This window comes from Anomalospiza imberbis, chromosome 29 (assembly GCF_031753505.1).
Source record: "Anomalospiza imberbis isolate Cuckoo-Finch-1a 21T00152 chromosome 29, ASM3175350v1, whole genome shotgun sequence".
NCBI classification, from domain to species: Eukaryota; Metazoa; Chordata; class Aves; order Passeriformes; family Viduidae; genus Anomalospiza; species Anomalospiza imberbis.
Genome location: NC_089709.1, coordinates 1415743 through 1434287, shown reverse-complemented (window position 1 = coordinate 1434287; position 18545 = coordinate 1415743). Strand labels below are relative to the sequence as shown.

Genomic DNA, 18545 nt, shown 5'->3' with positions numbered 1-18545 from the left:
GGCTGGGGACAAGGACAGTGCCCCAGGACTGGCTGCGGTCCCCGGGTGTCACCTCCCTGCTGGTGTGGGGTCAAGCAAAGACTCTGGTCCCCAAGTGTCACCTCCCTGCTGGCACATGGAGCTGGGGACACCACCAAGCCCCAGGACATTCTTCAGTCCCCAGGTGTCACCTTGCTGCTGGCACAGGCTTGGGGACACCACTGAGCTCAAGGACATTCTCCGGTCCCCAAGTGCCACCTCCCTGCTTCAGAGATGGACTCTGGTCCCCAAGTGCCACCCCCCTGCCATCACAGGCGTGGGGACGAGCCCCAGGACAAGCTCCTGTCCCCAAGTGCCACCCCCCTGCCATCACAGGCGTGGGGACGAGCCCCAGGACAAGCTCCTGTCCCCAAGTGCCACCCCCCTGCCATCACAGGCGTGGGGACGAGCCCCAGGACAAGCTCCTGTCCCCAAGTGCCACCCCCCTGCCATCACAGGCGTGGGGACGAGCCCCAGGACAAGCTCCTGTCCCCAAGTGCCACCCCCCTGCCATCACAGGCGTGGGGACGAGCCCCAGGACAAGCTCCTGTCCCCAAGTGCCACCCCCCTGCCATCACAGGCATGGGGACGAGCCCCAGGACAAGCTCCTGTCCCCAAGTGCCACCCAACTGCGGGCTGGGGACACTTGTGGTGACATCGGGGACCCCCAGGACTCCCCAAACTCCCCAGGACCGAGCAGGGCAGGAGCCCCCGTGTCCCCCCAAACCCCCCTGGGCTGGGTGGCACTGGGGACAGCTGTGTCCCCTCAAGCCCCCCCGGGCTGCGTGGCACTGGGGACAGCCGTGTCCCCTCTCTCCCGGGCTGCGTGGCACTGGGGACAGCCGTGTCCCCTCTCTCCCGGGCTGGGTGGCACTGGGGACAGCCGTGTCCCCTCTCTCCCGGGATGGGTGGCACTGGGGACAGCCGTGTCCCCTCTCTCCCGGGCTGGGTGGCACTGGGGACAGCCGTGTCCCCTCTCTCCCGGGCTGGGTGGCACTGGGGACAGCCGTGTCCCCTCTCTCCCGGGCTGGGTGGCACTGGGGACAGCCGTGTCCCCTCCCCCCCGGGCTGGGGGAGGGGCTGTACAGCCGTGTATAGACCCTGTAAATAAAGGACCCGCGGGACTGGGCCCGAGTGTGACAGCTTGGGGACACGGGGGGGACACGGGGGGACACCGAGACACACGGGTGACACAGGTAATGTGGGTGACATGGGGGTGACACGGGAGTGACACCGAGACACGCGGGTGACACAATAACACACAGGTGACACCAGGGTGGCACGGGTGACACCGAGACACGCGGCTGATGTGAGTGATATGGGGGTGACATGGTGACATGTGGGTGACACCAAGACACGCGGGTGACACAATAACACACAGGCGACACCAGGGTGGCATGGGTGACACGGTGACATGCGGGTGACACCAAGACACGCGGGTGACACAATAACACACAGGTGACACCAGGGTGGCACGGGTGACACCGAGACACGCGGCTGATGTGAGTGATATGGGGGTGACACGGTGACATGCGGGTGACACCGAGACACGCGGGTGACACAATAACACACAGGTGACACCAGGGTGGCACGGGTGACACGGTGACATGCGGGTGACACTGAGACACGCGGCTGATGTGAGTGATATGGGGGTGACACGGTGACATGCGGGTGACACCGAGACACGCGGGTGACACAATAACACACAGGTGACACCAGGGTGGCACGGGTGACACGGTGACATGTGGGTGACACCAAGACACGTGGGTGACACAATAACACACAGGTGACACCAGGGTGGCACGGGTGACACCCTGACATGCGGGTGACACTGAGACACGCGGGTGACACAATAACACACAGGTGACACCAGGGTGGCACGGGTGACACGGTGACATGTGGGTGGCACAGGGGTCACACTGAGACACGTGGGTGACACGGGGGTGACAGAGGGGTGGCACTGTGGGTGCGAGGGTGGAGTGGGCGGGGCTGGGGCTGCAGGTGAGCTGGTGAGGGGGGCAGGGGAGTGTGCAAGGGGGCGTGCAAGGATGTCCCCAGGTGTGTCCCCAGGTGTGTCCCCAGGTGTGTCCCCAGGTGTGCTCAAATGCCCCCAGATGTGCCCAAGTGATTCCAGGTGTGTCATACACATTGGCATGTCCCCAGGGCGTGTCCCTCACACTCTCAGGTGTCCCCAGGGCGTGTCCCTCACACACTCAGGTGTCCCCAGGGCGTGTCCCTCACACTCTCAGGTGTCCCCAGGGCGTGTCCCTCACACACTCAGGTGTCCCCAGGGCGTGTCCCTCACACTCTCAGGTGTCCCCAGGGCGTGTCCCCTGCACACTCAGGTGTCCCCAGGGCGTGTCCCTCACACACCCGTGTGTCCCCTGTCCCCAGGGCGTGTCCCTCACACACTCAGGTGTCCCCAGGGCGTGTCACTCACACACCCAGGTGTCCCCAGGGTGTGTCCCTCACACACCCGTGTGTCCCCTGTCCCCAGGGCGTGTCCCTCACACACTCAGGTGTCCCCAGGGCGTGTCACTCACACACTCAGGTGTCCCCAGGGTGTGTCCCTCACACACCCGTGTGTCCCCTGTCCCCAGGGCGTGTCCCTCACACACCCGTGTGTCCCCTGTCCCCAGGGCGTGTCCCTCACACACTCAGGTGTCCCCAGGGCGTGTCACTCACACACCCAGGTGTCCCCAGGGCGTGTCCCTCACACTCTCAGGTGTCCCCAGGGCGTGTCCCTCACACACCCGTGTGTCCCCTGTCCCCAGGGTGTGTCCCTTGCACACTCAGGTGTCCCCAGGGTGTGCCCCCCACACACCCGTGTGTCCCCTGTCCCCAGGGCGTGTCCCTCACACTCTCAGGTGTCCCCAGGGTGTGTCCCCTGCACACTCAGGTGTCCCCAGGGTGTGCCCCCCACACACCCGTGTGTCCCCTGTCCCCAGGGCGTGTCCCTTGCACACGCGTGTGCGCAGGCGTCCCCGCCCTCGCTGTGGTTTCGCGGCCGCGGGGAGCAGGAAGCGCCTCGAGCGCGGCCTCCGCCTTCCTGCCACCCCTACGGGGACAGCGCCGGGACCCCCCTGGCGTGGCCCCCGTGTCCCCGGCCGTGTCCCCCGCGCTGTCCCCGGCCGTGTCCCCGTCCCCATGTCCCTGGCGCTCAAGGCCCGGCAGCGGGCGAGGCGCAAGGGCGGCTCCCGGGAGCGGCTCTTCGGCTGTGACCTCCGCGAGCATCTCCAGCGCTCAGGGCAGGACGGTGAGTGCCACCAGCCAGCCCACCCCCTGAGCCCCCCGGGGGCCACCAGGGCCACCAGGGCCACCGACGGAAGCGGGGAAGGGGCCCTGGAGGGGGACTTGCGCCACGCGTTGCGTCACCGGGGCTCCAGGAAGCGTCACGGCCACCGAGGCTCGGCCGGGATTTGGGGGGGTTGGAGCTTGGTGGGGCTCCAATCTCAGGGGGGTTGGCCCTGAGGGGTGGGGGGGGGTCTGTTCCTTGGGGTTGGTGGCTCCATCCTTTGGGATTTGGTGGCCTCATCTCCACAGATTTGGTGGCTCCATCCTCTGGGATTTGGTGACTTTGTCCTTCTGGAGTTGGTGGCACCATCCCTTGGAATGTGGTGGCCTCATCCCCATGAATTTGATGGCCCTGTTCGTCAGGATTTTGGTGGCCTCATCCCTGTGGAGTTGGTGTCCTCATTTCTTGGGATTTGGTGGCCTAATCCTGTGGGGTTGGTGGCTCCATCCTTTGGGATTCAGTGGCCTCATTCCCATGGAACCGGTGATCCTGATGTGGAGTTGGTGGCCCCATCCCTACGGAACCAATAGCCCCATCCCTGTGGGATTGCTGGCCCCATCCCTGGAGCTGGTGGCCCAGGACCAGTGCAGGGATCCTGTGGAGACATCCAGGGGGTGCTGGCCGAGGTCCTCCCCATTCCCCGGTGCTGGTGGGGCCAGGGCCAGGCCCAGGTGGGCGATGCCAGACCCAGGATTTGGGTTTGGGTTCAGGTGGGCGACGCCAGACCCAGGATTTGGGTTTGGGTTCAGGTGTGCGGTGCCAGATCCAGGTCTGGAGCTGGGTCCAGCAGGCACCATTAGATCCAGGATCAGCTGGGCTCTGTCAGATCTGGGCTCAGTTGGATGCTCTCAGATCTGGGATCAGCTGGGTTCTTTTAGATCCAGGATCAGTTTGGCTCTGGAATCCGAGCTCAGTTGGGCTCTGCGGGATCCAGGATCAGTCAGACCCTGGTGGATCTGGGACCAGTGGGATCTGGGACCAGTGGGATCTGGGATCACTCAGACCCTGTGGGATCTGGGATCACTCAGACCCTGTGGCATCTGGGATCAGTGGGATCCCGTGGGATCCAGGCTCACTGGGATCCCGTGGGATCGGGTGGGGTCCTGCAGTGCCGCAGGTGCTCCGGAGCTGCACGGAGTTCGTGGAGCAGCACGGGGTGGTCGATGGCATCTACCGCCTGTCCGGGGTGTCCTCCAACACCCAGCGTCTGCGGTCAGCGGGAACGGGAGCGGGACGGGATCTGTGGGATGGGATGGGATGGGATCAGTGGGATGTGATGAAATGGGATGGGATAGGACTGATGGGATTGGGATCGATGGGATGGGGATGGAGCAGGGATTGGGGCGGGAATGAGGACGGGAACAGGGATGGGGATGGGGGTGGACTGGGATGGGATTGGGATCGGGACGGGGCAGGGATCAGGATCAGGATGGGATTGAGGCAGGACTGAGGTCGGGTGGGAACAGGGTGGGATCAGGGACAGAGAGGGGATCAGGACTGGGACAGGAACATGGCAGGGATTGGGGTGGGAAGAGGATTAGGAATGGGGATCAGGATGAGGATGGAGTGGGGAAGGGGGCGGGATGGGGACAGGACGGAGCTCGGGATTGGGATGGGATCGATGGGATGGGATCGATGGGATCGATGGGATCAATGGGATGGGATGGGATCGATGGGATGGGATCGATGGGATCAATGGGATGGGATGGGATCGATGGGATGGGGGTGGAGACTGGAGGATGCCGGGACTGAGAGGGAGGGAGGGAGGGAGGGGACAGGAATGGGATGAGAAAAGGTGGAAGCAGGGATGGGACCGGACTCAGGCTGACAGGGATAGGCCCATCCCCCCTCCCCTCTTCCCCTGCTCCTTTCCTTCCCTTTTTCCCTCTTTATTGCTCCTGGGGTTCTCCCTGCCCGTTCTCTTTCACTTTCCCGGTTTTGGGGCATTTTTCCCCTCCTCTGCTTCTTTCCCTGGGTGCTTTTCTCCCCTGTTCCTGGGGGAATCCAGAATTGCCCAGACCCCAATCCCATATTCCCATATCCCCAAACTCCAGTCAGGAGTTTGAGGCACCGTGCAGCCTGGACCCCAATCCCAAATCCCAAACCCCAAATCCCGATCCCAAGCACGAGTTTGAGGCACAGTGCAGCCCGGACCCCAATCCCAAATCCCAAACCCCAAATCCCAATCCTAGGCAGGAGTTTGAGGTGCAACACAGCCCAGACCCCAGTCCCAATCCCAAATCCCGATCCCAAGCACGAGTTTGAGGCACAGCACAGCCTGGACTCCAATCTCAATCCCAAACCCCAAATCCTGATCCCAGGCAGGAGTTCGAGGCACAGCACAGCCCAGACTCCAATCCCAAATCCCTAATCCTGATCCCAAACCCCAAATCCCAATCCCAGGCAGGAGTTTGAGGCGCAGCACAGCCCAGACCCCAATCCCAAACCCCAAACCCCAAATCCCAAACCCCAAATCCGGATCCCAGGCAGGAGTTCGAGGCGCAGCACAGGCCGGACCCCAGTCCTAAATCCCAAACCCCAAATCCCGATCCCAGGCAGGAGTTCGAGGCGCAGCGCAGCTCAGACCCCAATCCCAAACCCCAAACCCCAAATCCCAAACCCCAAATCCGGATCCCAGGCAGGAGTTGGAGGCGCAGCGCAGCCCGGACCCCAATCCCAAACCCCAAATCCCGATCCCAAACCCCAAACCCCGATCCCAAACCCCAAATCCCGATCCCAAACCCCAAATCCCGATCCCAGGCAGGAGTTCGAGGCGCAGCGCAGCCTGGACCCCAATCCTAAACCCCAAACCCCAAATCCCAAACCCCAAATCCGGATCCCAGGCAGGAGTTCGAGGCGCAGTGCAGCCCGGACCCCAATCCTAAACCCCAATCCCCAAGTCCCGATCCCAAACCCCAAATCCCGATCCCAGGCAGGAATTCGAGGCGCAGCGCAGCCCGGACCCCAATCCCAAACCCCAAACCCCAAATCCCAAACCCCAAATCCGGATCTCAGGCAGGAGTTCGAGGCGCAGCGCAGCCCGGACCCCAGTCCTAAATCCCAAACCCCAAATCCCGATCCCAGGCAGGAGTTCGAGGCGCAGCACAGCCTGGACCCCAATCCCAAACCCCAAACCCCAAATCCCAAACCCCAAATCCGGATCCCAGGCAGGAGTTTGAGGCGCAGCGCAGCCCGGACCCCAGTCCTAAACCCCAATCCCCAAGTCCCGATCCCAAACCCCAAATCCGGATCTCAGGCAGGAGTTCGAGGCGCAGCGCAGCCCGGACCCCAGTCCTAAATCCCAAACCACAAATCCCGATCCCAGGCAGGAGTTCGAGGCGCAGCGCAGCCCGGACCCCAATCCCAAACCCCAAATCCCAAACCCCAAATCCCAAACCCCAAATCCCGATCCCAGGCAGGAGTTCGAGGCGCAGCGCAGCCCGGACCTGTCGCGGGACGTTTACCTGCAGGACGTTCACTGCGTCAGCTCCCTGTGCAAGGCCTACTGCCGCGAGCTGCCCAACCCCCTGCTCACCTACCAGCTCTACGACAAGTTCGCCGTGAGTCGCTGTCCCCAGATGTCCCCGAGTGTCCCCAAGGCGTCCCGCAGCGTCCCCCGTCACCGCGCTGTCCCCGCAGGACGCCGTGGCCATCCAGATGGAGGAGGCGCGGCTGGTGAAGATCAAGGAGGTGCTCAAGGAGCTGCCGGCGCCGCACTACAGGTGAAGGGGGGGGTGGGGACATCCCCGCGGCCCCGGCGGTGTCCCCTGCCCGGGTGGCGCTGGCTGAGGTGTCGCCGGTGTGGCAGGACGCTGGAGTTCCTGATGCGCCACCTGCTGCGCATGGCCGCGCACAGCGGGCGCACCAACATGCACGCGCGGAACCTGGCCATCGTGTGGGCCCCCAACCTGCTGCGGTGAGGGTCACCTGTCGCTGTCACCTGTCGCTGTCAGCCCTGTCACCCTCAGCCCTGTCACCCTCAGTGCGGTCACTGCCAGTCCTGTCACCCTCAGCCCTGTCACTGTCACCTCTGTCACCCTCAGCTCCACCACCCTCCATCCCGAGGTGACCCTGCTGTCCTCCCACCCCGAGGTGACCCTGCTGTCGCTGCTGTCACCTCACCCTGAGGTGACCCCGCTGTCCCCCCACCCCCGGGTGACCCTGCTGTCCCCCACTATCCCCTCACCCCGAGGTGACCCCACTGTCCCTTGGTGTCCCTCCACCCTGAGGTGACCCTGCTGTCGCTGCTGTCATCTCACCTCGAGGTGACCCCACTGTCCCCTTACCCCTACGTGACCTTGCTGTCCCCCACTGTCCCCCCACCCCGACGTGACCCCGCTGTCCCTTGCTGTCCCCCCACCTCGAGGTGACCCTGCTGTCCCTCCACCCTGAGGTGACCCCACTGTCCCCCCACCCCCGGGTGACCCTGCTGTCCCCCACTATCCCCTCACCCCGAGGTGACCCCACTGTCCCTTGGTGTCCCTCCACCCTGAGGTGACCCTGCTGTCGCTGCTGTCATCTCACCTCGAGGTGACCCCCACTGTCCCCTCACCCCCACGTGACCCCGCTGTCCACGCTGTCCCCTCACCCTGAGGTGACCCCGCTGTCCCCTCACCCTGAGGTGACCCCGCTGTCCCCCCACCCTGAGGTGACCCCGCTGTCCCCCCACCCCCGGGTGACCCTGCTGTCCCCCACTATCCTCTCACCCCGAGGTGACCCCACTGTCCCTCGTTGTCCCCTCACCCTGAGGTGACCCCGCTGTCCCCCCACCCTGAGGTGACCCTGCTGTCCCCCACTATCCTCTCACCCCGAGGTGACCCCACTGTCCCTCGTTGTCCCCTCACCCTGAGGTGACCCCGCTGTCCCCCCACCCTGAGGTGACCCCGCTGTCCCCCACTATCCTCTCACCCCGAGGTGACCCCACTGTCCCTCGTTGTCCCCTCACCCTGAGGTGACCCCGCTGTCCCCTCATCCTGAGGTGTCCCCGCTGTCCCCCCACCCTGAGGTGACCCCGCTGTCCCCCCACCCCCAGGTGACCCTGCTGTCCCCCACTATCCTCTCACCCCGAGGTGACCCCACTGTCCCTCGTTGTCCCCTCACCCTGAGGTGACCCCGCTGTCCCCTCATCCTGAGGTGTCCCCGCTGTCCCTTCACCCCGAGGTGACCCTGCTGTCCCCGCTGTCCCCCCACCCTGAGGTGTCCCCGCTGTCCCCAGCTCGAGGGACATCGAGGCCTCGGGGTTCAACGGCACGGCGGCGTTCATGGAGGTGCGCGTGCAGTCCATCGTGGTGGAGTTCATCCTCACCCACGTGGAGCAGCTCTTCGGGGACGCGCCGCTCCGAGGTACGGGCACACCCCGTTTTTGGGGGTCTCCAGGTGGGGAATCCCCCTGACCTTGGCTGGGGGTCCCAAGGGGACATCGGAGGTCCCATGGGACATTGGCACCCCATTTTTGGGGGTCTCCAGGTGGGGAATTCACCCCATCATTCCCTGATCCCGGTGGGATGTTGATACCCTGGGGTTTTTTTTTTTGGGGGGGTGGTCTCCAGGTGAGGAATCCCCCCTGATATTCCCTGGTCCTGGGGGGACATTGACACCACATTTTTGGGGGTCTCCAGGTGGGGAATCCCCCTGACCTTGGCTGGGGGTCCCAAGGGGACATCGGAGGTCCCATGGGACATTGGCACCCCATTTTGGGGGGTCTCCAGGGGGGGAATTCCCCCCCGACATTCCCTGATCTTGGGTGGGGGTCCCAAGGGGACATCGGGACCAAGGGGATCCCAGGGGACACTCATACCCCTTTTTCGGGGGGTCTCCAGGGTGGGACTCCCCCCATCATCGCTGATCCTGCCTGGGGGCCCCCAGGGGACACTGAGGACTCTGGGGTGACACTGTCACACCTTTTGGGGACTCAGGCCACTGAGGATTTTGGGGTGACACTGCCACACCTTTTGGGGACTCAGGACACTGAGGATTTTGGGGTGACACTGCCACATTTTGGGGTCTCAGGACACTGAGGATTTTGGGGTGACACTGTCACATTTTGGGGTCTCAGGACACTGAGGATTTTGGGGTGACACTGTCACATTTTGGGGTCTCAGGACACTGAGGAATTTGGGGTGACACTGTCACATTTTGGGGTCTCAGGACACTGAGGAATTTGGGGTGACACTGTCACATTTTGGGGACTCAGGACACTGAGGATTTTGGGGTGACACTGCCACACCTTTTGGGGACTCAGGACACTGAGGATTTTGGGGTGACACTGTCACATTTTGGGGACTCAGGACACTGAGGATTTTGGGGTGACACTGTCACATTTTGGGGACTCAGGACACTGAGGATTTTGGGGTGACACTGTCACACCTTTTGGGGACTCAGGACACTGAGGCTCCCTCAGGTGACACTGTCACATTTTGGGGACTCAGGACACTGAGGATTTTGGGGTGACACTGTCACATTTTGGGGTCCCAGGTGGGGACTGTCCCCGTCGCTCGCTGCTCCTGCCCGGGGGCTCCCCCGCCCTGCACGTCCCGGCCGCGCTGAGCCAGGGCGATGGCCCCCCCCAGATGCGGCCCTACCACACCATCATCGAGCTCGGCGAGCACAGGTACGGCCGGGCCACCTGGGCACAGGTGACACCCCCACCCCACCCCGGGGACCCCCAAATCCTGGGCCTGGCACAGGTGGTCCCAGCTCACTGTGACCCAGGTGGCCCCAGGTGTCCCTCTCGAGGTGTGCCCAGGTGTACCCAGATGTGCCCCTAGGTGTGCCCAGGTGCCCCCAAGTGTATCCCAGGTGTATCCCAGGTGTCCCCAGATGTCCCCCAGGTGTGCTCAGATGTGTCCAGGTGAATCCCAGGTGCCCCCAGGTGTGCCCAGGTGTAACCTAGGTGCCCCCAGGTGTGCCCAGGTGTATCCAGGTGTGTCCAGGAGCACCCAGGTGTGCCCAGGTGCCCCCAGGTGTACTCCAGCTGTACTCTAGGTGTACCCCAGGTGTATCCCAGGTGTATCCAGGTGTGTCCAGGTGTGCCCAGGTGTATCCCAGGTGCCCCCAGGCGTGCCCAGGTGTACTCCAGCTGTACTCCAGGTGTATCCAAGCCCCCCTACATGTACCCAGGTGTACTCCAGGTGTGCCCAGGTGTATCCCAGGTGTGTTCAGGAGCACCCAGGTGTGCCCAGGTGTACTCCAGATGTATCCCAGGTGTATGTCAGGTGTGTCCAGGTGCACCCAGGTGTGCCCAGGTGTATCCCAGGTGTGCCCAGGTGTAACCTAAGTGCCCCCAGGTGTGCCCAGGTGTACTCCAGCTGTACTCCAGGTGTATCCAAGCCCCCCTAAGTGTACCCAGGTGTACCCCAGGTGTGCCCAGCTGTAACCTAGGTGCCCCCAGGTGTGCCCAGGTATACTCCAGCTGTACTCCAGGTGTATCCAAGCCCCCCTAGGTGTACCCAGGTGTACCCCAGGTGTGCCCAGGTATAACCTAGGTGCCCCCAGGTGTGCCCCGGTGCACCCAAGTGTGCCCAGGTGTATCCCAAGTGTCCCCACAGGAGCAAGGGCTCCCTCAAGGCCAAGAAGTGGAGATCCATCTTCAACCTGGGCCGCTCCGGGCACGAGGCCAAGCGGAAGCCGGGGAAGGCGGAGGAGAAAGGTGGGAATTCGGGGGGATCCCATGGACTGGGGGGGTTGTGTCCCCAAAGCCCCCCCAAATCCCCTTCTCCCGCTCCATTCCCAGAGAAGTGCGGGAAGGTCACTCTGCGGCCGGCCAAGAGCATGGACTCGCTCAGCTCCGGCCCCTCCGGACCATCCGGTAAGAGGGACCCTCTGACCCCTGGGGATTGTCCCTCTGTCCCTTGGGATTGTCCCTCTGACCCCTGGGGATTGTCCCTCTGTCCCTTGGGATTGTCCCTCTGACCCCTGGGGATTGTCCCTCTGTCCCTTGGGATTGTCCCTCTGTCCCTCAGGATTGTCCCTCTGACCCCTGGGGATTGTCCCTCTGTCCCTTGGGATTGTCCCTCTGTCCCCTCAGGATTGTCCTTCTGACCCCATGGGATTGTCCTTCTGACCCCATGGGATTGTCCCTCTGTCCCTTGGGATTGTCCCTCTGTCCCTCAGGATTGTCCCTCTGTCCCTCAGGATTGTCCCTCTGACCCCTGGGGATTGTCCCTCTGTCCCTCAGGATTGTCCCTCTGACCCCCGGGATTGTCCCTCTGTCCCCTCAGGATTGTCCCTCTGTCCCCTCGGGATTGTCCTTCTGACCCCATGGGATTGTCCCTCTGACCCTTGGGATTGTCCCTCTGTCCCTCGGGATTGTCCCTCTGTCCCCTCGGGATTGTCCTTCTGACCCCATGGGATTGTCCCTCTGACCCTTGGGATTGTCCCTCTGTCCCTCGGGATTGTCCCTCTGTCCCCTCGGGATTGTCCTTCTGACCCCATGGGATTGTCCCTCTGTCCCCTCAGGACTGTCCCTCTGACCCCCGGGATTGTCCCTCTGTCCCCTCGGGGTTGTCCCTCTGTACCTCAGGATTGTCCCTCTGTCCCCTCAGATCCCCCATACCCCGGGATCCCCCCGTGCCCCGCGATCCCCCATACTCCGGGATCCCCCATACCCCGGGATCCCCCATACCCCGGGATCCTCCCATATCCCGGGATCCCCCCCGTGCCCCGGGATCCCCCATACCCCGGGATCCCCCCCGTGCCCCGGGATCCCCCCGTGCCCCGGGCCCGCTCCGGACTCGCCCCTCCGCAGGCCCGGACGCCGCCCGGCTGCTGCCGAAGCTGTCGGTGAAGCTGCGGCCGCAGCGGCAGCTCAGCTCGGACACGGCCCCCGCACCCCCGGAACCGCCCCCGGAGCTGGACGAGAGCCTGGAGGAGCCCCTGGAAGCGGCGGCCGAGAGCAGCACCAAGTCGGAGCCCACCACCCCCAAAGCTCCCCGGGCGGGGCCGGGGGTCTGCGGCCGCTCCCGCGCCGAGAAATGCGCGGGGCTCCACATCTCGGGCCCCTTCTCGGTCACCGTCCCCTTCCACATCACCTCCAACCTGTCCCGCCTCACCCGGGGGCTCCCGTGCCCCGCGCTGGAACGGGAACAGACCCCCGGCAGCGACCCCGAGCCCGCCCGGGACCCCCGGCCCCCCTCCGGTGAGAGCCGGCGGTGGGAACACCGGGATCGGGGCAACACCGGGATCGGGGGAATAGGTGGGATAAGGGCGACACCGGGATCGGGGGGAAAACGGGATCGAGTGGGGTGCCGGTACCGACCGCTCCCGGCTCTCCCCGCAGAAGATGCGGAGCAGACCCGGCTCTCCCTGGAGCTCCGCGACTCCTTCGCCTTCCTGGACGGCCCCGAGACGTGGCTGGAAGGCGGCGGGGACGCGGAGGCGGCGGCGCAGAGCCCCGAGACCGGGGATGAGACCCCCAGGATCGAGGATGGGACCCCCGGGATCGAGGATGGGACCCCCAGGATCGAGGATGGGACCCCCGGGATCGAGGATGGGATCCCCGAGATCGAGGAATTGACCACCGGGATGGAGGATGGGACCGCCGGGATCGAGGATGGGACCCCCGGGATCCATGATGGGATCCCCAGGATCGAGGATGGGACCCCCGGGATCCATGATGGGATCCCCAGGATCGAGGATGGGACCCTCGGGATCGAAGATGGAACCCTCGGGATTGAAGACGGAACCCTCGGGATCGAAGATGGAACCCTCGGGATCGAGGACGGGTTCCTGGCCGTGGAGGAGGGGATGGAGAGCGGGTTCATGAACGTGAGCACCCGGCGGCATTCCCGGGATTTGGGACGGGTGGAGGCGGGAGGAGGGTTCGGGATGGGATGGGATGGGATGAGGATGGAATGAGATGGGATGGGATGAGGATGGAATGAGATGGAATGGGATGGGATGGGATGGGATGGGATGGGATGGGATGGGATGGGATGGGATGGGATGCACAGGGGGACACAGTGACACCCACCCGCGGGGTCCCGGCCATGCCTGGGGGTCCCATCCGTGTCCCCCCCCCCCGCAGCCAGGTGAGCGCTGGGCGGAGCAGCCGGACAGTTACCTGTCCATCGAGGAGTGCACGGAGCAGGACATGTTCTTCCTGGCCCCCGGAGCCTCCGACCCCGACTCCGACTCGGACGAAATCTTCCTGAGCGCCCACGACGAGCTCAGCCCGCTGGGGACCCCCGTGGGACCCCCGGGCGAGGGGACAGCCCTGGAGACCCTGGAGAACCGAGAGATCTCAGTGATCCCAGAGACCCCAGAAATCCCAAAAGTCCTGGAGTCCCCAGAGATCCTGGAGACTCCAGAGACCCCAGAAATCCCAAAAGTCCTGGAGACCCCAGAGACCCCAGAAATCCCAAAAGTCCTGGAGACTCCAGAGACCCCAGAAATCCCAAAAGTCCTGGAGACCCTAGAGATCCTGGAGACTCCAGAGACCCCAGAAATCCTAAAAGTCCTGGAGACCCCAGAGACCCCAGAGATCTCAGAGACCCCAGAGATCTCAGAGACCCCAGAAATCCCAAAAGTCCCGGAGATCCCGGAGATTCTGACCCAAACACCCCCGGAAAAGGATGGTCCAGGAATGGGGGACCCCCCCCAGGACCCCCATGAGGAAGGGGGTGGAGGGGAGGGGGCTGCAGAGGGAGACCCCAGCCCCAGGACTGGGGTGTGGGGTGAGGGAGGGGGGTCCGGGGGTCCCGCTGGGAATGGGGGAGCGGACGGAGCTGGATCCCGGCCCCTCATCCCGGGGGAGGGAGATCCCCGGGATTTAGTGGGGTGTCCTCCAGCCCCGCCCCTGGCAGAGCCCCCCCGGGAGCCCCCCGAGCCCCCAGCCCCCGGGTCTGTTCCTGGGGTGGTCCCAGACGGGGTCGATGTCACCCCCGGGACCACCCCGACCTCTCCCCCTGCCCCGGCCCTTGGAGCTCCCCCCAAAAACCAGGAGCTGACCCAGAACGAGCCCCCCAAAAACCTGGAGACCCCCAGGCCCTCGGAGCTGATCCAAGATGAGTCCCCGAGACCCCCGAAATTGATCCGGGATGAGCCCCCCAAAATCCCGGAGCTGATCTGGGATGAGCCCCCCAAAATCCCGGAGCTGATCTGGGATGAGCCCCCCAAATCCCTGCAGCTCCCTGGACCCCTGGAGCCCCCCAAATCCCTGGAGGTGATTTGGGATGAGCCCCCCAGACCCCTGAAGCTGATCCAGGATGAGCCTCCCAGAGTCTCAGAGCCCCCCAAATCCCCGGAGAGCCCCAAACGCCCCGGGCTGATCCGGGATGAGCCCCCCAAATCCCTGGAGCCGATCCAGGACGAGCCCCCCGGATTCCCAGAGCCCCCCGGACCCCTGGAGCTGATCCTGGCTGAGCCCCCCAAATCCTGGGACACCCCCAGATCCCTGGAGCTGATCTGGGACGAATCCCCCAAATCCCGGGACCCCCCGGGACCCCCAAATCCGATCCGGGACGGGCGCCCCAAATCCCTGGAGCCAATCCTGGCTGAGCCCCCCAAATCCCGGGACCCCCCGGGACCCCAAAATCCGATCCGGGACGGGCGCCCCAAATCCCTGGAGCCAATCCTGGCTGAGCCCCCCAAATCCCGGGACCCCCCGGGACCCCAAAATCCGATCCGGGACGGGCGCCCCAAATCCCTGGAGCCAATCCTGGCTGAGCCCCCCAAATCCCGGGACCCCCCGGGACCCCCAAATCCGATCCGGGACGGGCGCCCCAAATCCCTGGAGCCAATCCTGGCTGAGCCCCCCAAATCCCGGGACCCCCCGGGACCCCCAAATCCGATCCGGGACGGGCGCCCCAAATCCCTGGGGCCGCTCCCGCCCCCCCCGCGCAGCTCCCGCCGCCCCCTCCCCATTTTGGGGGCGCGGGTGCTGCTGGCCCGGGCCGTGCCCGTGGTGCCCCCCAAACCCCACTTCGCCCACGCCCTCCCAGGACCCCCCCAAATCCCCCTGGAACCCCCCCAGATCTCACCGGGACCCCCCCAAATCCCCCTGGAACCCCCCCAGATCTCACCGGGACCCCCCCAAATCCCCCTGGAACCCCCCCAGATCTCACCGGGACCCCCCCAAATCCCCCTGGGACCCATCGGGGCCCCCCCAAATCCCCTCAGAACCCCCCCAAATCGCTCCGGGATGCCCCCAAGTCCCCCCGGGACCCCCAGGGACCACCCCAGATCCCCCTGGGACCCCCCCAAATCCCCCCGGGACCCCCTGGCAGCCCTGGGGGGGGGCGAGCGCTGAGCGCGGGCAGGGCCCCCCCCCTCGAGCAGAGTGCAAATAAATAATGAGAAAAGGTAAATGAAATGATAATAATAAAAATAACGAGGTGAGAATTCCAGCGTCAGAGATGCTGGTGGGGTGTTGGTGTTTATTTACACACTTTAGATTTTATAGATTTTATTTTCTTTTTTTTTTTAATTTAAATTTTATTTTCTATTTTAAAATTTAATTTAATTTTAATTTTTTTTTAAATTTTACTTTCTATTCTTCATTATTATTTTATTTTCAAATTTTCTTTCCTTTTTTATTTTGTTTTATTTAAAAAATTTACTTTCTATTCTTCATTATTATTTTATTTTCAAATTTTCTTTCCTTTTTTATTTTGTTTTTTGATTCTTTTCCTTAACGCTGCTTTACATTTTATTGACTTATTTTGGTTTTTTATATTCTATAGTATAAGTTCATACTATTTACATAACGTAAATATCATTCATAGCAGCACCATACAACAATATAAACTTTTATCATTCATTAAATAACGCAAATGTATATATTTTGTTAATTATTTATGTGCTGATTGCGTTCTATACTTTTTATAACTTTTTGGGGTTTATTTCAGAGCTGGGTTGCCAAGCCCAACCCAAAACGACACAAATTTTTTACAATTTTTAATTAAGAGATTAATTATAAGTAATACCATTATATGCAAATATATGCAAATACACATTTTGAATAAAATGCATAATAACTGCGTAATTATAGCATGGACGCATATTGTTTCATATCTACATACAAATAATATAAATATCATTTGAATAATTACACTTATTAATGTAAAGTCAGAGATCTACATACAAATAATATAAATACAATTTGAAATAATTACACTTATTAATGCAAATGACATCTAATTAACAACTGACCTTTAACGAGGCCAAAAATTGGATTTTTCCGACTCCTGGAGGGGAAAATGGCAAAGATCAAACACCAAAAATGGCCTTTTTGAAGGGAAATTTGGACAACTGGGGACATTTGGGGACATTGGGGTTAAAGAACATGGGGACAATGGGGACATTGGGGACATTGGGGTTAAAGAACATGGGGACAATGGGACATTGGGGACATTGGGGACATTGGGGTTAAAGAACATGGGGACAATGGGGACATTGGGGACATTGGGGACATTGGGATGCGGGAAATTGGGATGTGGGGACATGAGGTCATTTGGGGACAATGAGGACGTTGGGAAAGGGGGACATTGAGACATGAGGACAAGGGGACACTGGGGACACGGGGACATTGGGATGTGGGGACATTTGGGGACATCGGGACATTGGGACATGGGGACATTGGGACGTGGGGACATTGGGACACGAGGACAAGGGGACGTTGGGGACATGGGGACATTGGGAGAGGGAGATATTGGGACGTTGGGATGTGGGGATGGAGAACATGGGGACATTGGGATATGGGGACATTTGGGGAGAGAGGGACAGGGAGACACGGGGACATTGGGCAATGAGGTCATCTGGGGACATAGGGACAGAGGGACATGGGGACACTGGGACGTGGGGACATTGGGACGTGGGGACAAGGGGACGTTGGGGACATTGGGACGTGGGGACAAGGGGACATTGGGGACATTGGGACGTGGGGACAAGGGGACATTGGGGACATTGGGACATTGGGAGAGGGAGATATTGGGACATTGGGATGTGGGGATGGAGGACACGGGGACATTGGGATGTGGGGACATTTAGGGACATAGGGACAGAGGGACATGGGGACATTGGGACGTGGGGACATTGGGACGTGAGGACAAGGGGACATTTGGGACATTGGGGACTTGGGGACATTGGGACATGAGGACAAGGGGATGTTGGGGACATTGGGACATTGGGAGAGGGAGATATTGGGACGTTGGGATGTGGGGATGGAGAACATGGGGACATTGGGATATGGGGACATTTGGGGACATCGGGACAGGGAGACACGGGGACATTGGGAGATGAGGTCATCTGAGGACATAGGGACAGAAGGACATGGGAACATTGGGACGTGGGGACAAGGGGACATTTGGGACATTGGGGACTTGGGGACATTGGGACATGAGGACAAGGGGACGTTGGGGACATTGGGACATTGGGAGAGGGAGATATTGGGACGTTGGGATGTGGGGATGGAGGACACGGGGACATTGGGATATGGGGACATGAGGACATTTGGGGACATTGGGACATGGGGACATGAGATAGTTTAGGGACATCGGGATAGGGAGACATGGGGACATTGGGATATGGGGACATTTGGGGACATGGGGATATTGGGACGTGGGGTCATTGGGATGTGGGGACATTGGGACATGAGGACAAGGGGACATTGGGGACTTGGGGACACTGGGGACATTGGGAGAGAGAGATATTGGGACGTTGGGATGTGGGGATGGAGAACATGGGGACATTGGAACAGGGAGACACGGGGACATTGGGCTATGGGGACATTTGGGGACATGGGGACATTGGGACGTGGGGACATTGGGACATGAGCACAAGGGGACATTGGGGACTTGGGGACACTGGGGACATGGGGACAGGGAGATATTGGGACATTGGGATGTGGGGATGGAGGACATGGGGACATTGGGATATGGGGACATTTGGGGACCTTGGGACAGGGAGACACAGGGACATTGGGACAGGAGGTCATCTGGGGACATAGGGACAGAGGGATGTGGGGACATTGGGACATGAGGACAAGGGGACGTTGGGGACATTGGGACATTGGGAGAGAGAGATATTGGGACATTGGGATGTGGGGATGGAGGACATGGGGACATTGGGATATGGGGACATCGGGACAGAGGGATGTGGGGACATTGGGACGTGGGGACATTGGGACGTGGGGACATGAGATAGTTTAGGGACATCGGGACAGGGAGACACGGGGACATTGTGCTATGGGGACATTTGGGGACATTGGGGACAGGGAGAAATGGGGACATTGGGT

General features: G+C 61.7%; 1 protein-coding gene across 1 annotated transcript; it reads left to right on the top strand.

Annotated features, from left to right (window-relative positions):
• Positions 1 to 3052: 3052 nt before the first annotated feature.
• ARHGAP30 (Rho GTPase activating protein 30) lies at positions 3053 to 13856 on the top strand (the record flags this gene model as incomplete). The annotated part of the gene is made up of 12 exons (XM_068174771.1): positions 3053 to 3274; positions 4423 to 4525; positions 6729 to 6873; positions 6953 to 7035; positions 7122 to 7229; positions 8529 to 8656; positions 9788 to 9923; positions 10861 to 10961; positions 11046 to 11120; positions 12060 to 12449; positions 12591 to 13078; positions 13338 to 13856. Coding segments are annotated over exons 1-12 (2385 nt in total), but the record flags the coding sequence as incomplete, so codon positions are not given.
• Between the last annotated feature and the right edge of the window lie 4689 nt (positions 13857 to 18545).